This window comes from Vigna angularis, chromosome 1, assembly GCF_016808095.1.
Source record: "Vigna angularis cultivar LongXiaoDou No.4 chromosome 1, ASM1680809v1, whole genome shotgun sequence".
Taxonomy (NCBI): Eukaryota; Viridiplantae; Streptophyta; class Magnoliopsida; order Fabales; family Fabaceae; genus Vigna; species Vigna angularis.
Window position 1 is genome coordinate 7,623,599 of NC_068970.1, and position 12,873 is coordinate 7,636,471.

Genomic DNA, 12,873 nt, shown 5'->3' on the forward strand with positions numbered 1-12,873 from the left:
AAAAATTGCACATTACCCAGTAGCCAACACTTTATAACCTTTCGATGTAGAAAAAGCTAATCACATCCTTGTTTTTTATCTCTTTTTTCTATAGAATAGGGGAAAACAAGCCATCATAATTTGTTGACTTTTGCATAGAGGAATATTATTTTGCTCCAAGTGGGTCACAGCTTTTGTAAAATGTAAATAGAACATACCTTTTGGATTTCATTTAACGTTGAGATATTGACCTTGTCAATAACAAACATCACTTGGAAGTATTAGGTTGTTTTGTTTAAATATCATTGAAGAATCGATTGTTGTTGTGACAATTAATACAAGATTTTCAATGGTTGCACTAAAGAATATGCAATGACGTCGGTAGAAAGAAAAGATCAGGACCAAGTCTCAGAATTAGTGGGTGAGTTTGATAGGTGTTGCAATGTTATTTATATCACTGAATCTTTCAAGTAAACTTCAAGCTGACCAATCCAACGGTTATATGATTGCATCAACAGCAAATGAAATAAACCGTAAGTTTATTTTTATAATGTTTGGTCATAAAAATGATTGATTAATAAATTTGCATGTGAATTTTGAAAAAAAAAGAACAACATTTATGTATAACTAGAAATCTAAAAAGCGTGACGCAGAGGCCCCAACCAGCCAAAAGGCAATAATAGGTCCCATCCCATCATACACTTTATACTTTATAAATTAAAATATAAATAATAAAAAAACATTTTCCAGGTGTCATTGCCCCACGGAATGATCCATGATAATCCAGCAAACATTGCTCTACCAATTTTTCTGCTAAATTAAAAAAAAATATAATTCAATGTATTTAAAATTGAGAGAGTTAATTGAACTAAAAATCAAAGAAGGTTGATTTCCATGTTTGGAAAGTAAGAAATGAATTAGGACAACCTGCGGCGTCTACTGTTTATCCATAACGTGGATGCAATCCTTAAAACAACTAAGAGAATGATTTAATTTTGTTAAAACCAATAAATGCAATATCACGGTCAAATAAGGTTCTCAGAGTCAAACACCTTCCCAGTGAAATAAAACTTCACTATTATTCCAACAGCCCATCATCGTCGTCGTCGTCGTCGTCATCCACCTTCTTCTTCTTCTCCGATTCAGTTAGCCGGAGACATGGGGAACTGCAACGCGTGCGTGAGAGATGACGTGGCAGAGTCAAATCGCGGGAGGAAGAAGAAAACGAAGCCCAACAACCCTTACGCGGAGGAGACGCTCCGTTCGGGAGTTCCGATCCGCGTGCTGAAGGACGTGACGTCGCGGAGCTTCATCGGGGACAAGTACGTGATAGGTCGGGAGCTAGGTCGTGGGGAGTTCGGGATAACGTATCTGTGCACGGACCGGGAGACGAAGCAGGAGCTGGCCTGCAAGTCTATCTCCAAGCGCAAGCTCAGGACCGCCGTTGACGTGGAGGACGTGCGGCGCGAGGTGGCCATCATGTCCACTCTTCCGGACCACGCCAACGTCGTCAAGCTCAAAGCCACTTACGAGGACCAGGAGAACGTTCACCTCGTCATGGAGCTCTGTGCCGGTGGCGAACTCTTTGACCGGATCGTCGCACGTGGCCACTACAGCGAGCGTGCGGCCGCGCACGTGGCCAGAACCATTGCTGTGGTCGTCAGAATGTGTCACGCCAATGGCGTCATGCATCGAGACCTTAAGCCGGAAAATTTCCTCTTTGCGAATAAGAAGGAGAATTCTGTACTTAAAGCCATTGATTTCGGTCTCTCCGTGTTTTTCAAACCTGGTACGCGAGTGAATGGATTTGTTTCGTTTCGATCAAATCAGACAGGACCGTTATGAATGCTTTGGGTATTAAAAAAAGCTTCATGTTTAAGATTTGAACTCGATGTTGCTAATTAAGTTGGGTTAAACGTTGATTTTACGTGTGGGTTGATTTCTTTATGTGGGTTCGATGAAGTGTGCTGATGTTTTCTTTTTAATGAATGAACAGGGGAGAGATTTTCTGAGATTGTGGGGAGTCCTTACTACATGGCACCAGAGGTATTGAAGAGGAATTATGGGCCAGAAGTGGATGTGTGGAGTGCTGGTGTGATTCTTTATATTTTATTGTGTGGGGTTCCTCCATTTTGGGCAGGTGTGTGTTATTTTTTTCTCGTTGACAAATGTTGATAGTTAATGTGCTGTTGTGTTTGTGTGTTTTGGTTGATTGATGGGGTGTTTGAATTCTGGTGAAATGGTTTGATTTGGTGTAGACGACGAACGAGGGGTGGCTCTGGCGATTTTGAGGGGAGTGATTGACTTCAAGAGAGAACCGTGGCCTCAGATTTCGGACAGTGCGAAGAGCCTTGTGCGCCAAATGTTGGAGCCTGATCCCAAGAAGCGCTTGACGGCTGAACAGGTGCTTGGTAAGTACTTTATGGTTTGTGAAGCAAGATGGGATCAGAATGTTTAGGCTGCTCAAAATTTCCATGTACGTTGTTCTTTTGTTTTTGTTTGATAAGAGTATTCCCATTCTCTTGTGCCCTTTGTTCCATTGCCCTCTCGTAAAAGAAAACAAGAATTGGTGCTTATTTGAACCCTACGACCAGGCGGCCAAATGGCCTAACTACTTGGAAAGTGATGCTAAATGTTTACCGTCCTTAAAAATGTTTGCAGAACATCCCTGGTTGCAGAATGCAAAGAAAGCTTCAAATGTTCCGTTAGGAGATATTGTGAGGACGAGGCTTAAGCAGTTCTCTGTCATGAATAGATTCAAAAAGAGAGCACTTCGGGTTAGCATCTGTTTCAGTCTGTGCATAATTTTTAACTCGAGTTTGGTATGTATTGGAAGTATAAGGAAGTTTGGATGGTGGTGATTTGTGTTTCTTTGAATGAATGCTGTAGGTAATTGCAGAGCACTTATCTGTTGAAGAGGTAGAAATCATCAGAGACATGTTTACATTGATGGATACTGACAAAGATGGCAAAGTAACATACGAGGAACTGAAGGCTGGGTTGCAGAAGGTTGGTTCACAATTGGCTGAGCCAGAGATCAAGATGCTGATGGATGTGGTAGGCTTCTGTGTATACTATCTATATTGCAATTTTTCAGTATAAATTCACTTCTTTGATTGTCATTACGATGGCTTATTTGGTGATCTGTTGCAGCTCTTTGAAACTATTTTCTGTTGCATGATTTCTTGGCATGGAATGCAGTTCTACAAAGAAGTAGAAGTGTCTTAATTGGCTTTGAATTCTATTACATTACATAACCTTTTACTTTTAATGACTTAACTAATTCATATGACACCAATATTTCATTTGAATGGAGCTTTATCAATCTAAAAGGATAGACTACATTTTAATCGAATTGCTATTCACACCCTAAGCCTGGAGTTCTGAATTGTAATGTAGATTTGCAATAACAAATTTGTGATTCGAGGATGTTTTCTATGCTATTAATTGCTTAGGCCGATGTCGACGGGAACGGAGTACTTGACTATGGAGAGTTCGTAGCCGTGACAATTCACTTGCAAAGAATGGAGAATGATGAACATTTCCGAAAAGCATTCATGTTTTTTGACAAAGACGGGAGTGGCTATATTGAGTTTGGGGAGCTAGAGAGAGCATTAGTAGATGAGTCGGGAGAAAATGACACTGCCATATTGAATGACATCATGCGTGAAGTTGACACTGACAAGGTTTGACATTTTTGCTCATAACTGTTGTTTTATTTTCCATTTTACAAGTTTTTATTTTCTTACAAACACTGCCAATGCAACATAAAGAAAGCAGATAGGTTGTTACAACCTGTAGTCCTACATTTCTAATTTTCTCTTATAAGGTTTTATTACTTAGTTGAGAACAAATCATGTTACAACCTGTAGTCCTATATTTCTAATTTTGTGTTTACACAGGATGGTCGCATCAGTTATGAAGAGTTTGTGGCGATGATGAAAACTGGAACCGATTGGAGAAAAGCATCTAGACAGTATTCAAGGGAGAGATTCAAGAGCTTGAGCATAAATTTGATGAAGGATGGCTCACTTCAGCTTCATGACGGAATTAGTGGTCAAGCTGTGGTGGTTTGAGCAAGAAACTATTTCTTTCTGTAACCGTAGTTCTCACTCGGTTAATTTCTACTTACTATGCTTGAAAAATCTCTCCTTGAAAGCAAGGGAGTTTTGTGTTGGAGCGTTTTGAAGCATAGAGATTTGGGTTGTGTGGGTTTTTCAGTTGGATAGAGTATGCGTTGGAGGCTGCATAGTAAAGTTGTTTGATGGATAGATTGTGAGCACAAATTGCGGGAGCACGCGTTGGTGCTGTCCTAAGAATGTCACATCACAAATTCTTTGTATATCTTTTGTTGGTGTTCCATAATTTCATTTGTAAATGTCATTTGTCTAACTTATTTTGTATGGGGTTTGTCTCTGAATATCCGAGAATGTGAAGTGTCTGTAAAATTAATTCAAATTTGTCCGACAACAACATAGATATCCTGTGCCCTGTTTTTCCTTTCTTCTTTTTTTTTTTGAATTGTTTAATTTATATATATATATATATATATATATATATATATATATATATATAAAACTGTGATGCATTTTAATGAATTCAAATACATTACTCCTATCACTATGTTCACGAACGGACAGCACTTCGGTCTCTGATTTTTTTTTGGATGCATTAATAACTAATACACATAAGTTTTTTAATTTCAGTTTGACACTAGGTCATATTTTTTTATATCAATTAAATAATATGTTAACATTCAACTAAAATTTAACCTGGGCTTAAATTCTTGAAATATTTTTGAAAAAGGTACGCAAGTCTCTAACAAAAGAGAGTTACTCCCTCCACCACTACACACTGCTCTCTACACCTCCTCATTTCTCTTTTGCCCTTTGAGTAATATTTAAACGATATAAATATACGTTGAATTCTTAGACGGACGTCAACATCCGTGCACGGATATTGACATCCGTTGAAACGGATGTCAATATCCGTATTTAAGCTTTCTGTTTTTCTCCCTTTGCTGCACAGGTACACATGGCAAACTTAATCTGACAAACTCTTGACATTGAGGTTTGCATCTTTTTAAGGTGGCTGATACAACCTTATTCTGATGGAGAAATAAAGCCAACAAGTTAACTATTCTTGCTACTTCTCAATTTTGTCAAATAATGCTGCAACTTTCTCCTCTTTTTTTTTTAAACTTTAATATATAAAGTTTTAACTTTCAAGACATTGCAATGTCTTCTTTCAGGTGGACAACTTCATTCATGCAAACATGCATCCTGGAAATATCCTTTTTCGAGTGGCCCAGAGCAAGTTGCGAAAATGATTCTTCAAATCAAAAGCCTCATGTAGTTTTTTTTTATGTGGATATGATTGTCGAACTCTCTGTAGTGAACAGGTGTAGGGAGTACTTGATAAAAGTTAAATTAACGTAAGGTATTTTTGGAATTAAAAAAATAGTGAGGAGGTGTAGGGAGTACTTGGAGTGGTAGAGGGAACAACTCTCCTAACAAAATTGGTATACAATTTAACAACTCCTTTGTTTAGGCCCAAACTGTACCGCAACATAACCAAATGGGGTGAGTTGCTCCCTACACCACTACAGACTACTCTCTCCACCTTCTCATTCCTCTTTTGCCCTTCAATAATTACTGAGATTAATTTTCACCAACATCCATTCACTTTTTAATAAAATATTAATGATCCCATACATGAATGCACCCCCACACCCTTCCACTTCCACATGAAAGGCATCCCCACATCCGTGGACGGATGTTTAGATTTTCCATATCCTTTCACCTTTCATGCTTTCTTTTCACCATTAACAAGTATAAAAACACATCTGCATATACCAATTCTCTTTTTCCCACCTATGAGACCACCTTTTACCTACCACTACAATTTATATACTAATAAGGCCTCTGCAGAGACATCATACATCCTAACAAAATAAAAAGGCAACCTTCTTAAACACACACACACTCTTGCACCTCAAGTAGACTTTCCATGCACTCTCATCTTCTTTCCTCTCCCAATTAATGTTCACGTAACAATAACTCCCTCACCAACCACAACATAACATCATCCAATTATCCAACTTCCTTCTTTCCTCACTCTTCCCTTTGCATATGCTATACTGCATGACCCAATAAACTCTCCCCCATCCTTATTCTCTTCAACCATTCAAATTTCTAAACCTAGTAAAATCTAACCTATGCATTTTATAAACCCTTCTTCCATTCTCTCGACGCACACTCATACATATCTGCACAACCACACTTTCTTTTCTATAGTCGTGGACCTCGACTCCATCACCTGCAACTAATAAATGTACAAAAATTAACAAACTAAATATAATTAAATTAATAACCTAAAAAAACAAGAAAACGAAAAACGAAGCAAGGAGATCCGTTGGCCCTTCTCCTCCATCGGATGTCGACGTTCATTAACGGATATTGACATTCGTAAAAATCACAGAGCATATATCATACAATGCAGAACACATACAACACATATCATACAATCAATTACAACAGAAGAGCAAAGAAACACTAACCTCTTAGAGACCAAACGAGAATGAGAGAAATGGAGAGTGGGGGTGGGGCTGCAGAGAAATAACGAAAGGGAGAGAGGGGGGTTGCATAGAAAGAAAGAGATAGAAACAAAGAAAGGGAGGGGGGTGGGTTGCAAAGAAAGAGAGAAAGAAAAGGAAAGTGAGGGGTGGGGTTGCAGAGAAAAAAGAGAAAGAAAACGAGGGTAAGAGAAAGAAAACGAGGGTATTAGTGCTGCTGAAAGTGAAAATGAGAAGTGGGAAAATAGATTAAGATTTTAACATTAAAAGTTAAAAAAGTATATAATAAATGTAAGAAAGGGTAATTTTGAAATAAAAAAAATTGAGGAGGTGGAGGGAGTCTTTTGGGGTGGTAGAGGGAGCAACTGTCCTAAATGAGTAAGCTTTTTACAGGCCCGCGAACGTACCTTGCAGGCCAACCTACAAATAAAAAATTAAACAAATAATGAAAAATGGAAATGGAAATTTCTGACATGCGCAAACCAGAATAGAGAAAATGATGTTTTAATAGTTAGTTTTTTCCTCTCCTTTACCATATAATCTATGGTTGCATTGCAGGGAGAGATATTTATTTAGCAAATTCAATTTTTTAACCAGCGATTACTGTTTGGACAGGGGTTTTCAAACTTTGCTATAAAAAAAGTTAGGGGTGCAAGAAGAAAAATATGGGGTGCAGGAAGAATCCCCGTCAACGTGGTAAAGAAAGAATAAGTGCATTAAGAAAAGGCCGAAGGTGCATACAAGTAGAGTGTGCTTCTTCTGTATTTTCTACGTGTGTTTTTAAGTGTTTTTTTCCCAAAAGGTAGACGAGTCAGAAATAATTTTTTTATTTCTTTAACTGTTTACATTTAGCATCCATTACTATATTATCACCGATGGAAAAACATATGCAAATGTGATAATAAAAAATAATAAAATTATTATTATAATAATTATGTTTTATAATTTTATTGTAGATAATTTTTAGTTTAAAAATGCTCAAATTTAAAAAAAAAAGTGATTACATTTTTAAAAAAATCATTTAAAGAGTAAAATTAGTAAATAATACTTATTAAATGGTAAAATTGAAAAAAAAATGTAAAAAAAAACTTAATCTTCTTTATATAATAATATATTTTATTTTTCTCATTTTTCATTGTCAGTTGACTATGATTTCTCTTCCTATCGATATATTTCACTTTTGGTACATTTTAAATATATATATATATATATATATAATCGATGTTGGTTTTAAAGATATAAGTTATATATATGGGAAATATGATAGCTAATATTGTTGGTGTAGGCAGGCAGCATAAATTAAGAATAGCAACATGTTATAGGGAGTTAAATAATGGACCTACTGTTATAACTCACCTTCAGCTACTTGCCTCCCCAACTAGCTAAACTCCCGCACCACAAATTCATTACATATGGATAAGTGGTTGAAGCCTTCATAAATACCATTCTCTTTTCTTCAAAAAAAACTTCAATGGTAAATCAAACAAAACCTAAGATCTAAATTAATATTAGGTATCACAGTGAAAACCCATGCAAAAATGTCAACATGACAATGAATGAAAGCTAGACCAAGCTCACTCACTTTTCAAACATCATATGGCTTTTCAGTAGGTCAAAGCTTGGATTTGTGCGTACAAATTCATATTTTGTCATTGCTCAATTAAATCTCAAGCCATGCATGCAACCCTGTTACTGATTTGATTGATTTCTGGTTCGTATCCACCAAAAATATTGCAATGTTCTCACATCGTATTCTCACCTCTCATGCCTTTTATTTTATTTTGTCGCATTGATGTCATTTAAATCAATGCTACTTTGCTTTGGTAAAGTGGATGACACTTTTCTCTTTTTCTTGAGTTGGAGCAAACGTAGAGACATTGTACTTTAAATAATTTCCTAACTGCTTAAAATGTCAATGAAAAAGGTGTAAAAGTATGATAAAGTGGTCGAGAATTTTGATTTGATGAGCTACGACGGCGATTCCACTTACAGAAAGCAATTCCTTTATGTGAATCTTCCTCCAATTTGTCATTGCCATGTGATCCCTTTTCATGCTGATAACTCTGCCGTTACAATATATATGAAGTCAGAAAATTTTCCCCACTTCAATTATTAACTATTAATTTCTTTCTTTTGCAAATGGATTAATGGAACCCTTATGTTAATTACACTTTGTGGGTATTAGAAAGTGGTTTTTATGTGGGTATTAGAAATTAATGGGGTGGTCTGAGGCCTGACAACCGGTAGAAACAAAAATGTTATACATAGAACCGTTTAGGATAGATTCTAACTATGACTTCGATACCATATTAGAAAGTGATTTTAAGCTTAATTTAATTTTACAAAACTAGCTTGTATGGTGAGGTTTGCATCTCACTTATATATTATAATTTAATTTCATTTTTAGTCGATGTGAGATTTCTAATAGTGATAGACATTTTTGTTCAAAACAAAAATGTAGGAACAATTAGAAAATAAAATATTGTGGTATGGATCATACGGAATATATAATTCACTTTTTACAGGTTCTGTAATTTTTTTTCATTATGAACCGGAAAAGATTAAAAAAAATAGAAACTGAAATAATTATATTTTACTTTCCCATTTATTTTTTTTCTAAACTTCGTTTCATGTTGAGTAAATTTATGGAATGTGAACTCAATTTTAAACTATATATTATCGTGTTCATGTCTTTCAATAACTTATTTTTTTGTCACACCAACAAGAAGAGTCAAAGCAAAAAAATAATCACAATGATTATTACGTGATTGATAATGTGATGGGATTTCCGTAAATCGCAATTAAAACAATATTTAAAATTAATTTTATATATTTTATGATCATGCACACTATATAAATTTAATATTAAAATAGGATTACATATTTAACGTTTAAATTGACAGAAATTACATTTATAGAAAGTTATTTAATGTACAAATTCAGTAAAGAGTGCACCTGATATTTAATGATCTTTCATCCATAATGACACATGGAGACACAAAATATATGTACATATAATAATAACTTAAATGTAAGCATTTACACTCCATGGGGGAAGCAGAATTCTATATATTGATACTTATGAAGAATGAATGAATATTTCTACTCTAATTTATTTTATTTTGAAAAAAACGTTTATAATATAAAATATAAAATTTCTAGATTATGACTTATTTTAATTTAGATGTGCAACATCATCATTTGATTTAAATCACGCCTTATTACTTGTGTGATAGAAAGTTAAACTCTCTTAATATTTGGATATGTTCTAAGATGTCGTCTAATGCATTATTGAATATGTGGATCAATAGTAATTATCATACAAAAATATTTTTAATTTAACTAACACTTTTGAATTCGTGTCATTTTCATGTAGTTATAAATATGAACTAGAGAATCTTTTCTATAAATAAAAAAGAATACATGTGGTCCATAGATAAGATGTTAGACATAAAATTTACCAAAGTACATTTCATAAATTACAAAAGAAAGGATGAGTGTTATTTAATATACATTCTAAAATTAATATTAGTGAAATAGAGAAAGATGAATGTAATAGTTTTGATAAAGTAAGAGTGTAAGAGAACAGAGAAAAGAGGGAGAGAGAACCAGAGAGCAAAGAGGAAAAGAATTGTATTACAAAAATTGCAAAAAAAATACAACAAGGTAAAGGTATATATACAGGAAGAAAAGAAAACTTATAAAAGCTTCCTAGACCGAACGTCCTAACAAAGGGAACAATCGGTAATAAGAAACAAGCGTTCCTGTCGAGCAGTGTGAGCGACAGGCACGAGGACGAGCGTTCCTGTCGAGCAGTGTGAACGACAGGCACGAGGACGAGCGTTCCTGTCGAGCAGAATGAACGACAGGCACGATGACGAGCGTTCCTGTCGAGCGGTACGAACGACAGGCACGAGGACGAGCGTTCCTGTCGAGCAGTGTGAACGACAGGCACGAGGACGAGCGTACCTGTCGAGCGGTACGAACGACAGGCATGATGACGATCGTACCTGTCGAGCGGTACGGAAGATGGGCTCAATGACGAGCGGCAACAAACAGATGAGGACGAACGATCACAATAACTCTATCATCCCCCCTCAAGATGAACATGAATGTTATGCATGTTTAGCTTGGAAGTGACCATATTGAAAGGAGAAGGATAAAGAGATTTGGTAAAAACATCTGCAACTTGATTGGTAGAGGAAACATGCAGAAGTTTGATGAGACCATCTTGAAGCTTTTGTCGAGTGACATGACAGTCTATATCAATATGCTTAGTTCGTTCATGAAAGGTGGGATTCTTGGCAATGTGAATAGCAGAGTTGTTGTCACAGTAAACAGAATAAGGTGTCGGGCACGGTGTATGCAAATCTTTTAAAAGATATTGCAGCCATTGTAATTCACAGGTTAAGGAAGCCAAAGACCTGTATTCGGCTTCAGAAGAAGATTTGGAAATGGTGGTTTGTTTCTTTGATTTCCAGGAGATAAGAGCAGTTCCAAGAAAAACGCAAAAACCAGAGATGGATCTTCTAGTGGTAGCACAAGTAGCCCAATCAGAGTCAGAATATGCGTGAACGCGGAAAGAATTATTTGTAGCATATAATAGACCATAACCGGGAGCATTCTTTAAATATCTAATAATTCTCATGGCTTGTTGCATGTGAGGTTGGCGAGGAGTGGAGATAAACTGACTAAGTTGTTGTACGGCAAAAGTAATGTCGGGCCGTGTATGAGTGAGATAAAGAAGACGACCAATAAGACGCCGATAAGAATAAGGATCAGTGAGAAGAGGGCCCTCATCAGCATGAAGTTTGATAGAAGGATCAGCAGGAGTAGAAGCAGGTTTACAACCTAACATACCAGCTTCAGAGATTAACTCAAGACAATATTTTCTTTGATTAATACATATCCCAGCTTGAGATCTAGCAATTTCAAAACCCAGAAAAAATTTGAGATCTCCAAGATTTTTAATGTGAAACTTGTTGTGTAGATGATCTTTGACAGTGGTGATTTCAGACAGGTTATTTCCAGAAAGAAGTATATCATCAACATATACCAGAATAACAGTGATAGCAGTAGGAGAATGTTTGATAAAAAGAGAGTGGTCAGTAGTGCTTTGTTTAAAACCAAGAGAAACCAACGCAGAAGTGAGTTTATGATTCCAGTTCCTGCTAGCTTGTTTTAAACCATAAAGAGACTTTTTAAGTTTGCAGACAAGATTGGGAGTAGATGAACGGAGACCAGGAGGAGGCCTCATGTATATTTCTTCAGATAAATCACCATGAAGAAAAGCATTGTCGACATCCAATTGATGAAGAAACCATTTATTGATGGCAGCAAGAGCAAGAACGAGCCGAACTGTGGTGATTTTAACAACAGGTGAAAATGTTTCATAGTAATCCAATCCTTCAGTTTGAGTGAAGCCTCTTGCCACTAAACGAGCTTTATATCTTTCAATAGAGCCATCCGGTTTGTGTTTAATACGATATACCCAACGACAACTGATAGGTTTCTTTCCAATAGGAAGATTAACCAAAGTCCATGTTTGATTTCTTTCAAGGGCAGCAAGTTCAGAATTCATAGCCTGTTGCCAACATTCAAACTTGCTAGCTTCTTTAAAAAAAGAAGGTTCAACTTGAGCAGAAATATTATGACAAAAAGAAGTGTGGTTAGAGGAACAATTATTATAAGAAAGAAACAAATGCATGGGATAAGGGGTAGTATGAGTTGGTTGAATAGCAGAAGTAGTACCACAGTAGTAATGATCTAGATATTTAGGTCGAGTTTTATTTCTAAGGGAAATGCGTTGTTCAACAGTGGGAATAATGATATTATCAGTAGGGTGAGAAATGTTACAAGGTGAATGATTTGGAGCAGTGGAAAAAGGTAGAACAGTAGGAAAATCAAAGAGAATAACATCAGAATTATCATCATGTGTAGGAGAGGAAGGGGAAGTAGAACAATTTTTATAGGGAAAAATATTTTCATGAAAAATGACATTTCGAGAAATGATAATTGAATGTGAATACAAATCATACAGCACAAACCCTTTGGTTCCAGATTTATATCCAAGAAAAATACATTTAGTGCTTCTGGAATCAAGTTTTGTACGTCCTGCAGTGGCAGAGCTGGAGTATGATAAGCAGCCAAAAACTTTTAGATTTGAAAAATCAGGTTTGATGGAATAAACTAATTCATAAGGAGATTTATTGTGAAGAAAAGGTGTTGGAAGTCTATTAATAATGTGAATAGCAAGTTTGATAGCATAAGACCAGAAAATGTTAGGAACTTTAGATTGAAAAAGGAGAGAACGACAAACA

The 12,873-nt window shown here is 35.9% G+C and overlaps 1 protein-coding gene across 1 annotated transcript; it reads left to right on the forward strand.

Moving 5' to 3' along the window:
- The first annotated feature begins 934 nt into the window (after nt 1–934).
- Nucleotides 935–4,483, forward strand: LOC108323658 (calcium-dependent protein kinase 10). The gene is made up of 7 exons (XM_017556146.2): nt 935–1,768; nt 1,976–2,119; nt 2,238–2,390; nt 2,641–2,756; nt 2,869–3,036; nt 3,435–3,665; nt 3,882–4,483. Exons 1-7 carry the CDS (start codon nt 1,138–1,140, stop codon nt 4,053–4,055), a joined length of 1,617 nt encoding a protein of 538 aa, XP_017411635.1. The 5' UTR covers nt 935–1,137; the 3' UTR covers nt 4,056–4,483.
- Nucleotides 4,484–12,873: the final 8,390 nt, after the last annotated feature.